This window comes from Ceratotherium simum, chromosome 26 (assembly GCF_057802395.1).
Source record: "Ceratotherium simum simum isolate JZ-2026a chromosome 26, ASM5780239v1, whole genome shotgun sequence".
NCBI classification, from domain to species: Eukaryota; Metazoa; Chordata; class Mammalia; order Perissodactyla; family Rhinocerotidae; genus Ceratotherium; species Ceratotherium simum.
The window spans coordinates 25,392,570-25,413,737 of NC_141925.1; the positions used below are offsets into that span (position 1 = coordinate 25,392,570).

Sequence of the window (21,168 nt, forward strand, 5' to 3'; positions counted from 1 at the left end):
ACGCGTGCGTCAGACAGCAGAGTTGGGTGTGGGGGAACTTCCACAGGTGACATCTCCCTGTCCTGCAGGGTGGGGCGTGGGAGCAGGTGGTGGTCCAGGCAGGCTCCTTCCCAGAGCCTCCTGGGCTATTGGGCCTGCCCAAGTGCCTGGAATCGTGTGGGTGGAGGGAATGGGAGAGGGGCAGGGGCAGTGACGCAGGAATTGCCTCACTGTGTTTGCAGCATCCCAGAGCCACTTGTCAACAGCCGGCTGGTTGCCCTGTCAGGGAGAGGAAGGAGGTATAGGGTTGGCCTCATTCTCACAACTTTCCTCCCTTCCTTGAAGGAAGAGGAAGGAGGTGCTACTTATCCCCCATGACAGATGAGAAAATTGATGTTCGAAGAGGTTGAGAGGCCCGGTCTGTGTCACACAGTGACAAAGAACGAGAATTCGAATCCAGATGGGTCTGTCCACTGCTCCACCCCAACGAGGGCAGCTGCAGGTGGGTCAGAACAGGTCTTTTCCTAGACTGAGAGAGAAGGGGTCTAGGGAGGGAAGTGTTGGCAGGGAGGCCCCAGGGCACCTACTCATGTTGGCCGGGCAGCTTCCAGTCTCAGCCTCTGGCTCCGGCTCCTTGGCGAAGTAGACCTGCCAGTCCAAACTGCTGACCCAGTTCTCATAGGTGGGGAGTGCTGCGAAGACCGCAGGCCTTGCAGGGCCTTGGCAGGCATCTCCAAAGCTGTGTAGCCCAGCCAGGAACCATGTGCCCCTCACCTCGTGCACCAGTGGTGCCCCAGACAGGCCCTGTCAGGGGTCAGGTGACACTGGGTGACTTCCTCTTCCCCCTAGGCAGCTGTGGGGGACAGAAGGGGCTAGGGGCTGGGCTGAGGCTCTGGCTCTTTGGGAGCCAGTAGGCAGAAAGGCTGAGTTTCAGGTGAGAGGCAGGTCTGGAGACCAAGCCTGGCAGAAGGTCTATTTATAAGTTGCAGGGTGAGGACACCAGGAGTCTGTGGGGTGAGGTTTTGGGGACTGGGGCTCACCTCACAGCGGGGCGGCTCACCCACAACACTGGTACACACCATCCCTGGCAGAATGGTGATGCCATCGCTCCCAAGGGCTGCATGCAGCCGGCTGCAGGCCCTGGGGCCCAAGAGGGTCACAGGCACTGTCTGAAGGGAGCTGGTGCCTGTAGGGAAGGGAAAAGACCCAGTTGCCCCGGTGGCCTCTAGGCGAGATGGACAGCTGCTGGTGGCCCTGTCCTATGTACCTGCTCCTTGGGCCAGCCCCAGGACCCAGCCACGTTCCCCATCAGGTAGGCGGTGGTCAGCGTAAGGCAGGCAGAGGGGCCGCAGGCTGGGGCCCAGTGTCACAGGCTGCGCCAGCAGCAGGAGGGCGACATCATAGCCCCCCTCCGGGTGGGTATAAGCCCCATGCAGGATGAGTTGCTTCAGGCGCCGCTCCTCTGGTCCGGCCCCCAGCACTACACTCCATTCCTCTGGGGTCTGGCGCCTGTGCAGAAGCAGCATTGACAGCATTGGGTGGCAGGGCCGCCAGCAAGGGCAGGGGGCACAAAGGCGAGGGAGACGGGGCTCACCCAATGAAGCAGTGGGCAGCAGTCAGCACCACCTCCTCTGATACCAGGGCTCCGCCACAGGCGAGCCTCCCTTGGTGCTTCAGCTTGGCATCCCAGGGCCATGCAGAGGGGGCTCCTGCCTGGGGACCTTCTCTCCTCAAGGAGCCACAGGCTGAAACAGACCGATTACATCATCTGCCTTCTTGCTAAGTGCTCACTGCATGCCAGGCCCTGTGCTAAGTGTTTCCCACGCACTGTCAAATCCTCACAATATCCTTTTAAGTTGAATTTTGTTACTCTTGTTACCGAAGGTAACCAAAGTCCCAGAGAGGTTAAGTGACTTTCTAGCTCAGTAACCACGAGCAGCTGGCAGACTTGGGATTCAAAAGCCAGGGTTTAAGGTTTTAACTCTGATGGTCCAGCCTCATGGGAGTGGCCTGCTCATCACTCCCCTACCCCACCTGTCTGCATCCCTCCGGGCTGGGACTCACCCCAGAATTCCTGGCTCACTAGTGCTCCTCTTGTCATCAAGACATAGCTTCCGTCTCAGGAATTACTTTGCATGCAATTTGCATGTTAGTCACTTAATGCCACAATTCTAAGTGGGAGCCCTGCCCTGTCTAATCTCGCTGGGTCCCCACTTGGAAACTTGGAGCTTACCCCAAAAACCTTCAGCCAGATCTCAGATACCCGTCTTCTTACCTAAACTCCAAACCCATAAAGTTCCGAAGCATCTATGCCTCTTAGCCCTAAATGGGGCTGTTCTCATCCTGGGGGCTGAAAGTGGCCTTAAAAGCCCCATAGTTAGCCCCTGGCAGTATGTGGATGCCCTGTATCAATTCTGTATTCTGAGCTGAAATTTGTTTCACTGTAGCTTCCACCTGCTGCCCAGAAGTCGTCATGCAGACCTGGGTGTCCCCACATGTCCCACTCCTAACACCCCTTGCTCATACCTACACAGCTGTCCTCATCACTGATCTCTAGGGTCTCTGGGTTTTGGGCCAGGAAGGCTGCCCCCTGAGCTCGAGCCTGCAGCCAGGAGCTGTGAGCAGCCATGTTGGTTAGCAGCACAGGAGTGTCTTCCTGGGCACAGTTTGATGCAAAGCTGATGATCCCAGCCTGAACCCACTGTCCCTCAGGCTCGCGGCACATCACGGGGCCCCCGGAATCTCCCTGGAGCCGGGCAACGGAAGCAAGGACAGACACCTGAGCCCCAGCCTTAGGCTAAGGCCCTTCCACAGCGGCCCTCCCACCCATCCCTGTGGATTGAGCACCCAGCCAAAGGCTAGGCCTCCTCCCTTGCTGCTCCCTTCCCCTGTCCTCCCTCTCAGACCTGACAGGGCCCCTGCACCCCAGGCTGGGGACCCCCACACAGCATCCCAGGCCGGGCTGGGCTGGCCAACAGCCGCTGGTGCAGCCGGTTGTAGAGACAGTTACACGTGGGGCGGCTGATAAGACGCAGGCGCAGATTCCGTAGAGTTGTGGGAGCTGGCAAAAGAGAGGGGGTTGGGACCGGAGTCTGGGCTCGGGGAAACAAGGGAGACTGGGGGCAGGGACAGTTGACAACTGAGGCTGTGTGACCTTTGGCAAGTGGAGTGCCTCTTTGGGCTTCAGTCTGGGACAGCACTTACCATCGCTGGTGTCCTGGTCCCAGCCAGTGGCCCAGCAAGAGATCCCAAAAGGGAAGCGATGGGCAGGTTGGGGCAAGCAGAGAGGTGTGTGGGCCGTGGGTTGGGCGAGCCGCAGCAGGGCCAGGTCTGAGCCCTGGCTGTAGTGGTTATAGGCCCTGGGCAACTGCAGAGCAGTCACCCCCACCTCTTCAGCCCCTGGGCTCAGCCCCTCACGCTGCAGAGAACCCACGACAACTGACCAGGAGTTCAGTTCTGTCACTGCTTCCCTGGAAGAGGGACAAGGCCAGGCGTTGAGTGCAAAGGGAACAGTGACACCATGGGAGACAGCACACGGTAGGTGAAAGGTGGACGAGTGTCAGCCCATGGCTTTAGGCAAGGTCTTTCCTTCTCCCCGTCTCAGTTTTCTCACCTATAAGGCTTCTACCATGAAAGCTTGTTACAGCATATTCTCAGTAAGTGGTACTTTGTTATTCTAACAGCAGGGATCAACTTTGCGGGGTCTGGGGACAAATCACCCACCCCCCAAAGCCAGAAACCCTGTTTGACCCCAGCCATAACTCACTTTTCAAAGCAGTGGGCAGCGGTGAGGACCCAGGTGTCTGCCACCAGGGACCCACTGCAGATGTGGACCCCCTGCCTCCTCACACTGGCCTGCCATGGCCACTCGCCAGGCACCGTGTTGCCTTCCTGGGGCTCAGGGGGGCCAGGGCCGCGCTGCCCACACGCTGTGGAGAGGGGTGGGTCAGGCTGACAGCAGGCCCCTGTCCTGCTCTCACCCCAGGCCTGACCCAGACCCAAGGAATACCCAGGCCCCACGTGTCCAGAGCTTACCAGGCTGAGCTGCTTGAAGACCTAGGAAGAGAGAGACTCGGGTGAGACCTGGGGGAGCCTTACCTGCCTGGCCCAGCGTTGGTGGAGGGGACAGGTTTGGGGGGACGGGCTCTGGGTCCTTGCTTATGACTCTGTGGCTACCTCACCAGCCCCTCCCAGAATGAAAATATTTATATGAGATTAAGAAACAGCTTTTATTGGAACCTATTCACGGCATACACTCAGTAATTAATTTTCCTCCCTCAACTGTACTCAGCACTCCTGGGCCTGAGGAACAGGGGTTCAGCTTGGGACCAGGCCAACCCTCCTCCAGGCTTCAGAACCCCCAACTTCTGCCCCTGCCCTGAGTCAGGGGGGCGGCCTGTGTATGTGGAGAGTATTAGCTTAATTGTGCCCTCAGCCATGGAGGCCTAAGAGGAAGGATTAGAAGCCTGCGTCATGTCCAAGTAGGGGAGGGCTCCAAGAGACTGAGACGCACCCCACCTCTGTTCTGGCGACTTAGACTCCCCCACCTTTCCAGAAACTCTACCGGAGGGTCTCCTGCCCTGCCTCTTCCCCATCACGGGCACACAAACACAGCCATTGAACATCTGAGCCAGGAAAGATGGGACGTGTAAAGATGGGGAGAGTGAGGCCAAAGGGCCCCACAACTTGCCTAGAGTCATTCTGGAGGTAGAGAGGCAGACAGGGCAGAGGGTACACACACAGACACAATGACAGTTTCTATAGACGTAGACTGTAATCTAGCCTAAGAAAATCACACCCATTTTGACACAGGTGGCTGCATACACCTCCCCACACACACAGCCACACTCAGTTATATTGCCACAGGCAGACTGTCCCCTCACAGACACCAAGCTGCAGGGGCTGCTCGGGCAGAGGGTGGCCCCTAAACTCCCACCATACCACTCCCACCCGCTCAAACACAGATGGCTCACCCTCTGTGAGGACCACCGCTCCCAGAATGAGCAGCCCTGGTCCCCAGCTCTGCTTCATGCTGCTCCAGGCCACTCTGCCACCTGTGCTCTGGTTCTGAGAGGCCACCTGGGTCTCCCTGGCTCCACCTCTGCTCCGCCCCCAGTTGGCTAGTAGTGAGGTGTTACTACTTTTCCTGGGTTGGAAGGGAGCCAGCAGCTCCTAGCTCTGGAGCTGTGACTGCATGACCCTGGGCTACTCACCACTCCTCTCGGCGCCTCAGCCATGGCCAGACTGCCTGGGTTCAAATCCCATTTCCCTCACTACTTGAGTGACCTTGGACAGTTAGCCTGTCTGTGCCTTGTGTGAAAAACTCAGAAGTGTTGAATGTAAAAATGTTTAGTCCAGAGCCTGGCATAGAATGAACTTACTCCAGGCATGGAAGCTCTCCTCCTGGAACTGTGAAGGGCACGGTGGGCAGGCCCTCCCAGTTCTAACTTCATTTCAGCTTCCCTGCCTCTCCGCTAGGCCCAGGTCCAAGTGAGTTTCACATACCTTCTCCCATCTTGCTGCAGAGGCAGTGTGTGCAGAGCTGGGTGTCGAAGGGCCGGGGCTGCTGCTTGCTGGCTATGAGACTGGCAAATCTCATCACGTCTCTGCCACCTCCTTGGGAAACAGGGTTACAGTGGTGCCCGCCTTTCTTGCCGGTGTTGGAAGACTCAATCAGGAAGGAAGAATGCTCAAGGTGCATCCTTTTTCTCTTCCTGACTTCTAACTCAGGCCAGTCCAGCCTGTGCAGGAACCCTGACCCCAACACAGAAGCAGCTGTGGCTAGGGTTAAAACCATAGACACTGGAGCCAACTGGCCCCAGGGGACTCCAATCCTCAGGACTCCCTAATACCCTCCCCAGCACTAGCTGTGTGATCTTAGGCAAATTGCTTAGCCTTTCTGTACCTCAGTTTCCTCATCAAGATAGGGATAATAACAGTACCAACCTCACACACTTGCTATGAGGACTATGAATTAACACATGTCATGTTCTTAAACAGTGCTTGGCATGTGGGTAAGTGCTCAATACATATTAGGAAAAAACAATACAAAAACACAACCTGTTCTTGGCTCTCCGTGGCTGCCAAGATTGGCCCGGGGTGGTAGATAAGGCAGCCAGAGGGGTTAAGGTTAGACTATAGGAAGAACTTCACAGCAAGCATGCACAGAACCAGAAGGGCAGCTTACCCTTGCAAGTGTGTGCTTTGTCCTCCCAGGAGAAGAGTCCTGGCTCCTGTGGGCAGCAGGGACAAGCTGCTGGCCTGTTTCGTGGGGGTGGGTGCTGATGGTGCCCCAGGGTCTTGCTCACTCCACACACTGGAGAAGGGACTAACTACCCTTCCCAGGCAGGCCCTCCACTCTCGCTCTGACTCATATCCTTCCAGTCCCAGAGGAGGCAAGACTGGGGAAGCCCCAACACTAGGGTCCCTAGGAGACAGATGCTCAGACTTGGCCAATTTATTTAAGAAATTTTATTGCTCAGAACCTTCCCTCCTTGGGTAACAGCAGGAGCTTTGGAAACCAGCCCTTGGAGACAGAGCCAGAGGCACTAGGGTGGAGGAAAGAGCGTGGCACATTTGGTTCATTGTCCTGTGTGCGAGGATGGTGGGGGTGGGGGTGGGGGTGGGTTGCAGACTCTTCTAAGGACCCAGACATGGCCCCCTTGGCAAGGCTCACATGCCAAAGCAGAGCAGATGAGGTCAGCCTGACATGAGGGCTCAGTGCCCCTTGACCTTGCCCTGGGGTCCCTGGACCTCGCGGAAGCTGAGCGTCATCAGGCCCACATTGATGGCATAGGTAGTGATGCAAACGATGCAGAAATCATAGAGCACGAAGAATAGGATCCAGGCCAGGTAGACAGAACCAGCGAGAGACACCAGGGAACTCAGCACCAGCAGGATAGATGCCCAGCGGGCCCGCAGGCAACCTGCAAGGTAGAAAAGGATCAGGCATGGGCTTTAGGGACTGGCCACCTCTAGAACACTGCCATGACTTCATGGTGCCACCCAGACATCAGGGGCTGCTGGGGAAGAGGCTCTAAAATGAGGCTCTGACAGGCCACATCAAGGCCTTGGTTCTCCTATCTGTTCAGTGACCCCTGGAACCCAAATAGGGAATTTTCTTGCTGAGCTCTGCATGAGAAGAAAGGCAAGCAATCCTTGGATTTCCCACAGAAAGGAACTTCTGAGTCTTTTCCACAAAACTGGGGTCCTAGGAAGTCTTTAAGGGCCGTTCTAGGGCCGGCCCCATGGCTTAGAGGTTAAGTGCGCGTGCTCCGCTGCTGGCGGCCAGGGTTTGGATCCTGGGCGCGCACCAACACACCGCTTGTACGGCCATGCTGAGGCCACGTCCCACATACAGCAACTAGAAGGATGTGCAGCTATGACATACAACTATCTACTGGGGTTTTGGGGGAAAAGTAAATAAATAAATAAAATTATAAAAAAAAAAAAAAAAGGGCCGTTCTAGCTCTGACAGTACCTAAACCAATTGCGACTCCGGTTAGTTCCCGCCCGCAGGGTGCTCTGTGATAAGCAGCTGGCTGGCTGCTGTTTGGGTCACCAAGATTGCAAGGGATGGGGCTGGGCTGGCCAAGGGGGAAAGGGGCCTGTCATGAAGGGGCAGGGCCACTCACCTAACAATAGCTGTAGTGTGTAGAAGATGCAACCAAATATGCTGTTGGATTGATTGAAGATGCTGTCCGGGCCCAGCAAGTGTTCTACCAGTCCAAAGCCCCGGCCCCACCTGGTGGAGGGGAGGCCCCAGGTTAGGAGTGTCAACTCAGTGCCTTGGGCCATGTGCTGGAAGGGTGATTTCCAAGAAGCCACCTGGGCTGTCCTTCCCTTTCTCCCCTTTCCCCCAACCCGCTCGTGAGTCCAAGGGTCGGTGACCTCCCAGCATAGCCACCCTTTGGCCAGGTCAGGATTCCATGTCACTGCCCCTATCCTATGTTAGGCCTGGCCATGGCTCCCCCACAGGCCTCTCTTTTCATCTTAGACCTTCAATAATTCTTAAGATGGCAAAGTAGGTATAACAGTTCACCTTGCTTTACAGAGTTACTAGAAACTGGGAATCCAAGACAGAATCTCTCTGCCCTGCACCCCTAAATCTCCAGCTCCTTGGCCGCCCACTCCCTTCCTCTGTAATCTTTCATCCCACTAACCTCGGGCTCTCATGCATAGCCAGAGTTGGCCACCTTATCCCCTAGCACGGCCTTTTCAGCAGTCCCTACACGCTACCCCACCTCCCCCTCCTGCCCAGTGACCATTATTACTTGGCATCAGGATCCACGTGTTACACTCCTGAATAACCCCAGTCCCCAGCACTATCTGCCCCCCACCCATCTCGGACACACCCGTTTCGCCAGGCAACGCCCCCTCGAGCAGCCCGGCCCCCAAGCGTCCGCTCCACGGGAACCCCGATCCCAGACTCCAGAATCATCTGACAATCTGGCCTCCATGCACTGCTCCCACGAGCAGCCCGGTCCCCGAAGCCTCCCACTTGCGCGCGCACCTGGAGGAGAAAACGCGCGAACAGCTGATGGCCGTGCCCACATCGCAGAGCGCGCGGTAATCTTTGTCCCGGGCGCGCGCCGCCTTCACGTGCAGCGCGTAGAGAGAGAGTATTAAGCCCGCGAGGCAGAGGGCGAGCCGCACCCAACCCGGGCTCCTCCAGGTAGCGCCCATGTCTTCCGGCCCCGCCCGAGGCGCCAGCTCTAAGGGAACCCGCCACGGAGCAGAAGCAGGGCAGGATATGGCCACGCCCTCTCCCGCCCCTCTGCCTGGGCGATTGGCCTGTCTGGTCTCGCACTCCCTGACCCAATTGGTTGTTCCTAAGACTTGATAGGCATGCTGGCGAGGTAGGAAAACAGTGAGGAAAGCTGGAACTGGAAAACCGGATAGGGAACGTGGGCAATTACGGACCAGGCGGCCTGCTAGGCAGGATGGGAGTTGTAGTCGGAGTGGCCGCAATGCCTCAAGGGAAATGGAGTCTCCGGACTTTAAAAATTATATTAATATGGCTAACAGTATAGTATGGCGCTTAATCTATGCCAAGCCCCGTTCTAAGCATTGGAACATCCAGGACTTAGAGACCAACGGATCAGGGAATCCAGTGAATACTGCGATCCGATCAAGAACACAGCATTTTCCCTGAAACTATTACTTCAGCATCATTAGGACTATACCTCCAATCCTCCTAGCTTGCTCAGCCATTTCCTCCTGCCTCACCAGCGCCTCCTGCGGCCGGTCTCTCCCCTCTTGAATTCCCAGCTCCATCACCCCGCCCACCCTCTTTCCAGTATCCTAACCTATGTTCTATTGTGGCGCCCGCCTGGCAAAACCCGAGCCTGGGTCAACCCAACAGTCTCTCCTTTCCAAGCCTTTGGTGAGCTAGCTGAGCTCTCCCCTTCACAGACATCGCATCTATTGATGACCCATCTCTCCTATACCTCTCCTTCCTTCCCGTCTGCACTGAAACTTGCTTCTCTTTCCCATTTCAGAAACAGCAACACATTTCCCTTCACAATCCAGTTTTGGAAAAGATTTTACAATCCCAGTCTCTACTTCCTCACTTCTTCTTTGCTGCCCAGCACACCACAAACTGGCTCCTGCCCCCAACACTCCTCTAACAACTAATGGCTGGTATCACCAGGACGCTAAATCCAATGGATATTTTTCAGCTCTTATCATGCTTGACCTCCCAAGAGTATCAGTCACGTTGAGCACTCCTTCCTGGGAACTCGGTCTTCCTCTGGCTTCTGTGATATTTCACTCTTCTGCTGGCCCTCCTCCCTCTCTGGCTGCTCCTTCTCAGACCCACTGCTCTTCTTCCAGACAGTGTGGTCAGCAGAATGACAGCCCCCAAAGATGTCCATGTCCTAATTCCTGGGACCTGTGAATATGTTAGGTTACATGGCAAATGGGAATTAAGGTTGCAGATGGAATTAAGGTTACTAATCTGCTGATTTTAAAACAGAGAGATTATCCCGTGGGTCCAATGTAATCACAAAGGTCCTTAAAAGTGAAAAAGGGAGGCAGAAGAAGAGAGTCAGAGGTATATATGACTATGAAAGAAAGGCACAGAGAGATCCAATGTTGCTAGCTTTGAAGATGGAGGAAGGGGGCCATGAGCTAAGGAGTGTGGATGGCCTTTAGAAGCAGGAAAGGGCAAATAAACGGAATCTCCTCTAAAGTCTCCAGAAAGGAACTGTTGAGATCTTGACTTTAGCCCAGCAAGACCCATGTCAGATTTCTGAACTACAGAACTGTAAGATAACAAATTCATGCTGTTTTAAGCCACTAAATTTGTGGTAATTTGTTACAGCAGCAATAGGAAACTAATACAGAGGACTAGGACTTACGCCTGTTTCTCATCTCTTTCCACAGTCTCCTGGAGTGTTTCTGTTATCTGTGGCTGGTTTCCCCCAGAATGAGTGATCTAAGAGGGAGAAAGATGGAAACCACAATATCTCTATGACTTAGCCTTGAAAGTCACACACTGTCATTTCTGCATTATCTTATTGGGTCATGTCAGCCCTGTTCAGTGTGGGAAGAGACTACAGAGTGGTATGAATACCAGGAAGTGGGAATCATTGAGGATTTATTGCTGTTCAACAAAAACCACTGCAAAAAATAATGGCTTAAAACAATAACAATCATTTTATTTTCTCTCACACTTTTTATGGATTAGGAATTTGGGAAGAGAATTTTGGCTGGGCAGTCCCGGCTAACATAATTGCAGTCAGATGATGGCTAACCCTGGAACGATGGGAGACTGACGCCGCTGAGGGATAACCTAGCAGCTCTCTCTCTTTCTTCTTGTAGTCTCAGGGGCTATCCATGTATCTGTGTAGTCTCTCTGAAGGGGCTAGTTTGGGCGTCCTCACAGCATGGCAGCCTCTAAGCTACAGCAGCCAGCTTCCAAAACTTTCCTCAATGATTTCCATCTCCTGGTACTTTTAACATTGTGTAGTCTCTTCTCACACTGAATAGTGCTAACCTGACCCAATAGGATAATGCAGAAATGATGGTGTGTGATTTTCAAGGCTAAGTCATAAAAATATTGTGGCTTCCATCTATCTCTCTGTCGAATCAGATCACTCACCCTGGGGGAAGCCAGCTGCCAGGTGATGAGGACACTTAAGCAGCCCTAGGGAGAGGTCCACTTAGTGAGGAACTGAGGCCTCCTGCCAACAACCAGCACTTACTTGCTGGGCATGTGAGAGAGCCACCCTGGAAGTGAATTCTCTAGCACCAGTCAAGCCTTCAGATGACTGTAGTTTTGGCCAACATCTTGACTGCAACCTCATGAGAGACCTGAGCCAGAACCACCTAGCTAAGCTGCTCCCAGATTCCTGACCCAAAGAAACTGCGTAAGATAATAAATGTTTTTGTTTTGAGCTGCTATGTTGTTGGGTTTTTTTTGTGAGGAAGATCAGCCCTGAGCTAACATCTGCCATTCCTCCTCTTTTTGCTGAGGAAGACTGGCCCTGAGCTAACGTCCATGCTGATCTTCCTCCACTTTATAGGGGACGCTGCCACAGCATGGCCTGACAAGCGGTGCGTCATGCGTGCCCGGGATCCGAACCCAGGCCGCCAGCAGCGGAGCATGTGCACTTAACTGCTTAGCTCAAGGGCCGGCCCTTGAGCTGCTATATTTTGGGGGTAATTTGTTACACAGCAATAGATGATTAATACAGGGCAGTCAGACTGCTTACACAGCAGCTCAGGGCTCCAGTACAAGTGCTCCTTGTACTTGGCTCCCACAGGGCTCCAGTGCTCCTGACTTGTAGCCAGGTGGAAGCTGCATCACCTATTATTATTTTTTTATTTTTTAATGTTAAAATGTTTTAAGAATAGTTTCAAAGTGCATCATTTTTTATGATCTAGCTTCAGAAGTCGTATAGTATTCCACTGTAATCATAAACCTGCTCAGTCCCAAGTGGAAGGAACATAGAATGCCACCTCTTGATGAGAGAAGTGTCATAGGCATATTCTAAGAAGCTCATGTGGGGTGGGCCATCTTTGGAAAATACAAACTGTCACAGGGAGTAACATTATTTCCTCCCCTGTCTTCTCTTACTCCCGATAGGTGACAGTTTCCAAGCTCTGACTTGAGCCCAGATCTCTCTCCTGGGCTCTAGACCCCATAGCAGAAACACCTCTTGGATGTCACCATCTAGATGTCTCACAGGCCAATCAGATGCAATGCAATGCACCCAAAACTGAACCCCTTACCTTCCCCAAACCTGTTCCTCTTCTGGGGTTTCCCATTTTAACCATGGCCCATCCATCCACCTAAGCCGCTCCTCCTGGACTACTCTCTCACTCCCCATAATCTAGGCAGACCACACCTTGACCCAAGCCATCATCACCTCCCACCTAGATAAATGCAGTAGCCTCCTCGCTGGCTTCCCAGATATTCTTGTCTCCCACCCCAAGATCCATTCTCCACACTCAGCAATCAAAGTGATCCTTTATAAAATAAAGTTGTAGTTTTGTCGCTTGCTGCCTTTCAATAACATCCCATTCCAATAAATGGGAGAATAAAGCCCAATATCTCTTTCATTTATTTAACAAATGTTTATTGAGTACTGCAACGTGCCAGAGATTGTGTTAGGGGCTTCGGATAAATCAGTAAAGCAGACAAATATTCATGCTCTCGTCTTATATTTTAGAAGAGGAGAAAAAATGAGCAATTAATATAATAAATACATAAAGTATATGGTATGTTGTTGGTGATAAAGGCTTTGGATAAAATAAAAGGTGGAGCAGAGTGAGGGGAATGGAGATGATTGCAATCTTAAATAGCATGGTCTGAGTAGGCTTCATTCAATTGACATTTGGGTAAAAGCTTGAAGGAGGTGAGGGAGTAAGCTATGTGGCTATCTAGGGGAAGGGTGTTCCAGGCAGAGGGAACAGCCAGCGAGAGGCTCTGAGGTGGAAGGTGCCTGGTGTGCTTGGGGAACAACAGGGAGGCCAGTGTGACTGGAGACAGTGAGTGTGGGGGAGTGACGATGGAGAGGAGAGAGGGGGACGAATCTTTTAATCTTCCTGCGCCTCAGTTCCCTCATCTGTAAAATGAGGATAATAATAGTACCTGCCTCTGGAGGGTTGTTATGAAGCTTTTAGAAGAGTGCTAGCTCGTGGAGTGCATGTTCGACCTCCGCCGCCGGGGGGCAGCAGCGAGTTCAGGCCGAGCGCTGGTCAAGCGCGCCGGGTCAAAAGAAGTGAGGCCATTCCCGGACACCGCCCGCCTCTGTGGCAACCACCGCAGCAGTCTCGCGCCCTCTTGTCCACGCCGTGGCCACGTGAGTGCCGAGTTCTGGCACATCACAAGCACCGTGAGTCCTTTGCTTGTCTGCGCAAGATGTCCTCCCTGCCGGGAGCACCCTTCCCTCTGCCTTCTGCAGGCTCAAGCCGTGCCCGCCTCTAGAGCTGAGTGGCCTCCTGGCTTCACCCCAAGATAGTGTCAAGACGCTGGAAAAGAAAGGGTGGGAATGGTGTGGGGATGGGGGGCGAAGAGGAAATCCAGAGACTCAGGGAGCCCCTTTGGTGAAGGGTTGCACCTCTGCTGAAGTTTAAGGAAAGCCTTTGGGGTCCAAAGATGTCCCCTGCTTCGCTTTACCCTTTTTATTTTTTTTATAATTTTTATTTATTTATTTTTTCCCCCCAAAGCCCCAGTAGATAGTTGTATGTCATAGTTGCACATCCTTCTAGTTGCTGTATGTGGGACACGGCCTCAGCATGGCCGGAGAAGCGGTGGGTCGGTGCGCGCTGGGGATCCGAACCCGGGCGCCAGTAGCGGAGTGCGGGCACTTAACCGCTAAGCCACGGGGCCGACCCCTACCCTTTTTATATTTAAAATTTTTAAAATATTTAGAAAATACATAACTGCGGTGAAGAAAAATCCAATCAGTACAAGTACACACACACAGACACACTGAAAAGTCTCTCTCCCGTTTATCTCTTGGAAAAAGTAATTCTATTTTCTTTTTTTTTTTTGTGAGGAAGATCGGCCCTGAGCTAACACCTGCCAATCCTCCTCTTTTTTTTTTTTTTTTTTTGCCGAGGAAGACTGGCCCTGGGCTAACATTCATGCCCATCTTCCTCCACTTTATATGGGATGCCACCACAGCATGGCCTGACAAGCAGTGTGTCGGTGCACGCCCGGGATCCGGGCCAGCGAACCCCTGGCCGCCGCAGCGAAGTGCACGCACTTAACCGCCTGCGCCACCGGGCCGGCCCCAGTAATTCTATTTTCACTGGTCACTCTGCATTTGGTCTCACTGACCCGCACTCTCCCAATCATTATAGCCAGAATGTTCTAAGAGTTAAAACCCTTGGGTGACTTCTTACTACCTCAGGACGAATGCAGACTCCTTATTTTTCATGATCTGGCTCTGGTCACCCCATTTGGCCCCTCTCCTTCCCAGACTCTACATGGCTCCAGCCATATCCTCAGATTATCCAGGCTATTCTCTATCCTGCCATCCTTCCCACTCCAGCTCCCCTGCCTGGCCAAGTCCTATTCATGCTGCACCTGTACCAATGTCCCAGTCCCTATCTGATGCTCCCACAGCCTCCTGTGGAGCCCTCATCACAGCTGATGACACTGAAACTGTCTGTCTTCCTCTTCAGGGCAGGGAAAAGATCCATTTATTTGATTTAACACCCAATCTTCTCTCCTGGCACAGAGAAGTGACCCAATCTGTGTTTGTTGCAGGCATAAACGAACGAATAATAATAATACCTAACACTTACATAGTGCTAATTCCACCCCTGGCACGGTTCTAGGCACTTTACATATATACATTCATGTAACCACACGACCTCAAGGTTGATACATCCTTATTTTACCAGTACGGAAATTAAAGCATTGAGCAGTATAAGTATCTTGCCCCAGATGGTAAATGGCTGAGCTGAGGTTTGAACCGGGCAGTCTGGTTTCCCGTAAGTGAGTCAAGAGCTGGAAGGAGAAGGACGGGACCTCAGGGAAGGAGTCCAGGTAGGGTTTGGTCTGTGCGCTTTACATCTAAGGGTCTTCGCGCCATCTCCCGTTTCGCTCCTAGGGATCCCATTTTAGAGAGGAGGAGACAGAGGCCCAGAGAGACCACAGATAACTCTGGGAGCCCTGTGGAGGGAGCCGTGGTATTTATTTGGGGCTTCGGGAGCAGGGGCATAGCCAGGATGGGCTGGCGCCAAGGTTCTCTGCTCCAAACTACAATTCCCAGGAGGCACCGGGCGCCCCCAGCCCACTTGACGTCACGGCGGCAGAGAGGGCGGCAGAAGGCGCAGGCGGCTCGGCTCGCCTGGCCTGTCGACTGTTGGGCGGTTCAACTCGGACCCCGGTCCTGGCTCTGGCCCCGCGGTAAGTGGAGTAACCCGCGCGGACCCTGCCTGCGCGGGCTTCGCAGCGCGTGCCTGCAGCTTTCGCCATCGCGCTGGACCGCGGGAGTGCGCGTGGACGGGGGCTGGCGTCTACCGTATGGTGGGGATCCGGGCAGAACCAGGTGACCCTGCGGAGCGAGAACCCAGACGGGGCCTCCTGGCCCGAGGCTTCCATGCAGCCGGCCCTCGGGCGCACAATACTGTGTGCCGCACGTATGCAAGCCAGGCTTGGGGCTCCGGTCTGAAGACGCTGGATAGGGGTCAGCCCCGCCCCCTGAACGAGGATGCCCAGGACCAGAGAGAGCGGGGGCAAGGTTTTCGGGCTGAGGGTCTCCTCTCTTCCAGAGCACCAGATGGAGCCTCAGGTTGAAGAATAGGAGCTACGGACAGCAAAGTTGTCCATGCTCGGCCTGTGTGTGTTTGGGGAGGTGGTGGAAGGGGTGGGCAGAGATTGCCCAGGCCTGAGGTTACCAGTGCCCGTGTGGAGAGGTGGTGCGGATTGTCTGGATTCGGGTCCTTACAACTTCCCCTTCCCCCACCCCGGTAGATGGGAGCTGCTCCCGTGGGGCTGAGCTCGTCAGCATCCTCGCCTGGCCCTCGCCCTTGAAGTCGGAGAAGAGCCTCTGCCCACCCATACCCCTCTTGCCCCGTTTTGGGGTCGCCTCCGTCTGTCTGGTCCTCAACCCTAGGGGCCGCCGAGTCCGACAGAGGAGCAGGACGATGATACTGGCGTCGGTGCTGGGGAGTGGCCCCCGGGGTGGGCCTCCACTCCGGCCCCTCCTGGGGCCCGCACTCTTGCTCCGGGCAGGCTCCACATCAGCCACCGATACACACCACGTGGAGATGGCGCGGGAGCGCTCCAAGACCGTGACCTCCTTTTACAACCAGTCAGCCATCGATGTGGCAGCGGAGAAGGTGCGCACCTGGGGCAACAAGGCCCGGGGCCGGGGCTAGAGAGGGTGTCCAGGAAAGGGTGGAGCTAATGTGGTGTGGTAGGGAGTTGGAGATCCAATGCTCAAAGCCCATCTGCCCCTCCAGCCCTCAGTCCGCCTCACTCCGACCATGATGCTCTATTCAGGTCGCTCTCAGGATGGCAGCCACCTTCTGGTAAGATTCCTACCTCCTGTTTTTCTCTTGGTCCCTGGAGCTCTAGCCTAGCCACTCAGGCCCTGGCCCTGCCTTCCCTCCTGTTTTTCATCTAGAAAAGTGGCCGGTACTTGCAGCAAGAGTTGCCAGTGAGGATCGCTCACCGCATTAAGGGCTTCCGCAGCCTTCCCTTCATCATTGGCTGCAACCCCACCATACTGCACGTGGTAAGGTGGCCTCCAGGGGCATGGGTTTCCCTAGTAGAGGGGACCTTAGATCAATGTCCCACTGCCCACGGGGCAAATAGGGAGACGGGACCAGAGTGGCAGAGACTTGCCTGCCAAAAGGTTTCAGGGCCATGGAGGACTCACCCAAGCCTTCAGAGGCCAAAGCTGCATACTCATGGAAGATTGAAAGACGGGGATGGGGATTTGAACCAAGGGAATTGGGGTGGATGGCAATCCCCATGGGTAGGCACGGGTGGCTATTCTCTGCCTGGTGGCCACAGCATCCCTGTGAATTCCCATACCTCTTCCTTGCAGCACGAGCTGTACATCCGTGCCTTCCAGAAGCTGACAGACTTCCCTCCGGTAAGGGCTGGGCCAGGGCAGGGTGAGGGGCTGAGAGGTCAGGGCTGGACCATCCATACTCATGACTCCGTGGCCTGCAGATCAAGGACCAGACGGACGAGGCCCGATACTGCCAGCTGGTGCGACAGCTGTTGGACGACCACAAGGATGTGGTGACCCTCTTAGCTGAGGGACTACGTGAGAGCCGGAAGCACATAGAGGTCAGGGGCAGTGCAGTGGGGGCCCAGGCCTGTTGGGGGGGCCTGGGAAGGGCAGAGGGTTTCTGAGGCCCCACTCTTTATACAGGATGAGAAGCTAGTCCGCTACTTCTTGGACAAGACGTTGACTTCAAGGCTTGGGATCCGCATGTTGGCCACACATCATCTGGCACTGCATGAGGACAAGGTGGGGTGTTGGGACCTGAGACCCACCTGGGAATGTCAAGTGGGACAGAGGGGACTGAGCGAGGGGACTGGGGACTGGGCCGAGGGCCTGGGAGAGGCTTGAGGCTGCTTCAGCAGTCCAGAGGTTGCAAGCATTTGGTGGCCGAGGTGTGGGTAGAGGTGCTGCCTACTCCTGACTTTCTTTCTCCTGCCAGCCTGACTTTGTTGGCATCATCTGCACTCGCCTCTCTCCAAAGAAGATTATCGAAAAGTGGGTGGACTTTGCCAGGTAAGGCTGGAACGGCTAAGGGGGTGGATGTCTTTGGGCAGGGAAAGCTTGGGTCTGAACCCTTACCCAGAGCAGTCTAGGGCAGGGTTTCTCAACCGTGGCACTATTAACATTTTGGGCCAGATAATTCTTTTTTGTGAGGGGCTGTCCTGTGCGTGTTAGGGTGTTTAGAAGGATCCCTGGCCTCTACTCACTTGATGCCAGTAGTACTCCCCAGTCGTGACAAGCAAAAATGTCTCTAGAAATTGCAAAATTTCTCTGGGGGGGAGCGGGGGCAGAATCGCCTCCAGTTGAGAACCGCTGGTCTAGGTCTGAACCCTTGCCCCTATCCACAGACGCCTGTGTGAGCACAAGTATGGCAATGCCCCCCGTGTCCGCATCAATGGACATGTGGCCGCCCGTTTCCCCTTCATCCCCATGCCGCTGGACTACATCCTGCCCGAGCTGCTCAAGAATGCCATGAGGTGGGCTGGCTGCATATGTGGGAAGGGGGCAGACATGAACTCTGGGGTGAGGCTGAGGTACCACTACCTACTGGTCTTTCCCCCTTGCATAGAGCCACGATGGAGAGTCACTTGGACACTCCCTACAATGTCCCAGATGTGGTCATCACCATTGCCAACAATGATATCGATCTTGTCATCAGGTTTGCTCTGAGTGGGAGTGGGGCTGGGGTGGGTGGAGGTTCCAGGCACTGTTTCTTTTCTTTCTTTTTTTTTTTTTTGGTGAGGAAGATCAGCCCTGAGCTAACATCCATGCTAATCCTCCTCTTTTTTTGCTGAGGAAGACCGGCTCTGAGCTAACATCTATTGCCAATCCTCCTCCTTTTTTCCCCCAAAGCCCCAGTAGATAGTCGTATGTCATAGTTGCACATTCTTCTAGTTGCTGTATGTGGGACGCGGCCTCAGCATGGCCGAACAAGCAGTGCGTCGTTGCGCGCCCGGGATCCGAACCCGGGCCGCCAGTAACGGAGCATGCGCACTTAACCGCTAAGCCACGGGACCGGCCCTCAGGCACTGTTTCTGACTTGCTGTATGACCTCAAGCCAGTACCTGCCCCATTCTGAGACCTGGTCCCTGATCAGACAAGATGTTCTCTGGTCCTGAGATTGCCATGAGCTGGAGAGAGAAGGTATGAGCAGTCAGTGGCCCAGGCAGAACTGAAGATGGAGGAATGTAGCTTATAAAAAACAAGGCCCAAGGGTCTAGGTGGACCACATTCCATCTTTGGGTGGAAGGGACAGGAAGGCAGACTTAGCACTGTCTGCTTGGGAGGTAGTGAGCTCCCCATCGAAGCTGAGCCAAACTCATGATATCGACATCCTGCCAGGATTTCAGACCGGGGCGGGGGAATCGCTCACAAAGACCTGGATCGGGTTATGGACTACCACTTCACTACAGCTGAGGCCAGCACCCAGGACCCCCGGATCAGTCCCCTCTTTGGCCACCTGGACATGCACAGTGGTGGCCAGTCAGGACCCATGCATGGGTGAGACCCCACCTGGCCAGGATGGAGGGGTGGGGGGCTCTAGGAGACTCAAGCCTCTGAAGCCCCTGTCCTATCCCCCTGCCCACTCCCAGCTTTGGCTTCGGGCTGCCCACATCACGGGCCTACGCGGAGTACCTTGGTGGTTCCCTCCAGCTGCAGTCCCTGCAGGGCATTGGCACGGATGTCTACCTGCGGCTCCGTCACATCGATGGCCGGGAGGAAAGCTTCCGCATCTGACCCCGCAGCCCTTGGCCTGCTCGCCTGCCCAGCCTGGGCCACCCACCCTGCCCAGACCTTCTGGGCCAGGCAGGGTGCCACCCTGCTCCACATGCTGCTGCATCTTGGGTCTTAGGGCCCCAAACAGATGGACTTCCATGGAGCTGGGAGCCACCCCTCCTTGACAGGATCCACTGCTTCCCTGCCTCCAGGCCTTGGAGGGGAGGAAGTGGGGACCCTTGAGGCTTCCAGCACCAGCTCCGTCATTCTCGTTCCTGGGGAACCCCCACTTTGACCTGCTGTCTGTTATTAAAGTTCACATTTGGAATGCCCTCTTGGGCCCCGTGTGTGGGGAGGGCAGGTGAGCTTTTGTTTCTGCCCACATTCAAGTTCCCTGGGCCCTTGGGTTAAACTAGTTCATGTCCCAGTCTCTAACTGTCCTGACAGCCAGGAGTAGAATTGGCCCCAAGTCTCTTGCACATTTTGTTTGGTGGGAGTGGGGGTGAGGGGCGGTCTGGCAGTTTATACAAAGACCTTTCATTCATTTCATGTTACAAATGTTTCTGGGTCCCAGACAACATTGAGGGTCCAAGTGGGCCCAGCTTCAGACCTCAGTTCTGACTCTTCCCTTCCTGGCAGTCACAGGTTCTGGAGGTGAAGGTCACCAGATTTGGCAACCTCCTGAACCACCTGATTGCTGAACCTGAGTAAGGTTAAAAATACTGCTTGCCAGCTGTGCCTGCTGCTGCCAAGGAAAGGAACACACACGATTGTGCCGTGGCAGGCCCCCGAGGACAGTGGGGCCCTGGTTGGGAGGGCAAAAGGAAAAGGCTCTGGAGAGCAGGTGGGGACCCCTATCTTGCTAGGGAAGGAGAAGACAGGCCTGAGGGCCTGCTTGGTGGGACTGGTGATGGCAGTGGAGGTTTTGAGGGAAGACAGGGATTGTATCTAGAGGGCAAATTCCAGGGGGTGGGAAACCACAGTGACTTGCCAGGCTGAAAATCCTGTTGGCTGCAGCAGTGGGGTGAAGCTAAAGAGGTAGGTGGCAGTCAGGGTGAAGGGCCTTGAATGTACAGCCAAGAAGCATGGGCTTTATCCTGCAGGAGGATGGGTTTTAAGCTAGGAAGGGATGTTTCAGGTTGGATTCTCTAGAAGCAGACCCCGAGCGGAGGATTTGTGTCCATGTGATTTGTTGAGAAAGCAGTCCCGGAAGTGAGTAGGGGAAGCCGGAAAGGGAAGGGCAGGAGGCCAGGCAAGGATGTGGTCTAAGGCAAAAGTTCCGAGCCAAAGTTCTGCCTCAGAGCTGGAGGCCAGATTGGTAACTAAGCTCCACCGTCATTGATGAACTCCTCCATCTGACAATCATTGGTTAATGTCTGTGTTGGGAAGTGTGAGTGGGGAGGTACTTGAACTTCCAGGCCGAAAAATTGAGTTTTCAGCTCTTTCAGGCAAAACAGCTCTATTAGCCGAGAGGCAGTTCGACAAAGAAGAGCCTCTGGTGCTGGTTTCTGAAAGCACATCAAAGGTAATCGGGGCACAGAGAAGCAATAAAGAGAGATTCCAGGGGATCTACGTAGTTCTAGGAAGAACAGTGTTTCGCATATCAGAAGAATCACTGGTGGAGGGACAGTAGTGAGGAGCTTGGTGCAGTGACCTTGATCAGGGATTTATAAAACCTAGGCTAATCCTTAACTAGAAGGACAGTATTTGTAACTGAAGATGTTGGGTGAAGTCAAAGGTGAGGCACCAGAACCCTGGGTGGATAGAA

At 54.5% G+C, this 21,168-nt stretch overlaps 3 protein-coding genes across 4 annotated transcripts; 1 reads left to right on the forward strand and 2 right to left on the reverse strand.

Annotated features, from left to right (window-relative positions):
• Positions 1-34: 34 nt before the first annotated feature.
• PRSS53 (serine protease 53) lies at positions 35-6,377 on the reverse strand. Its single transcript, XM_087417350.1, is given in 12 exon segments — positions 35-278; positions 280-317; positions 567-783; positions 1,020-1,165; positions 1,247-1,488; positions 1,574-1,724; positions 2,506-2,725; positions 2,886-3,164; positions 3,167-3,449; positions 3,746-3,908; positions 4,015-4,035; positions 4,953-6,377. Coding segments are annotated over 12 exon segments (1,890 nt in total). The 5' UTR covers positions 5,011-6,377; the 3' UTR covers positions 35-206.
• Positions 6,378-6,435: 58 nt separating this feature from the next.
• On the reverse strand, positions 6,436-8,745 carry VKORC1 (vitamin K epoxide reductase complex subunit 1). 2 transcript variants are annotated; one of them, XM_004439459.3, is made up of 3 exons: positions 8,492-8,725; positions 7,614-7,723; positions 6,436-6,905 (listed from the first exon to the last, which is right to left on the reverse strand). In XM_004439459.3, the coding sequence occupies exons 1-3, from the start codon at positions 8,662-8,664 to the stop codon at positions 6,697-6,699; spliced, it is 492 nt and encodes a 163-aa protein (XP_004439516.1). In that variant the 5' UTR covers positions 8,665-8,725; the 3' UTR covers positions 6,436-6,696. The 2 variants fall into 2 exon arrangements, with proteins under 2 accessions (XP_004439516.1, XP_004439517.1); XM_004439460.3 differs by lacking the exon at positions 7,614-7,723 and having other exon boundaries at positions 8,492-8,745.
• Positions 8,746-15,220: 6,475 nt separating this feature from the next.
• Positions 15,221-19,732, forward strand: BCKDK (branched chain keto acid dehydrogenase kinase). Its single transcript, XM_004439461.3, has 12 exons — positions 15,221-15,349; positions 15,917-16,284; positions 16,408-16,476; positions 16,572-16,682; positions 16,998-17,045; positions 17,126-17,245; positions 17,331-17,429; positions 17,623-17,696; positions 18,032-18,160; positions 18,253-18,342; positions 19,026-19,184; positions 19,277-19,732. Exons 2-12 carry the CDS (start codon positions 16,090-16,092, stop codon positions 19,419-19,421), a joined length of 1,239 nt encoding a protein of 412 aa, XP_004439518.1. The 5' UTR covers positions 15,221-15,349; positions 15,917-16,089; the 3' UTR covers positions 19,422-19,732.
• The last annotated feature ends 1,436 nt before the right edge of the window (positions 19,733-21,168 follow it).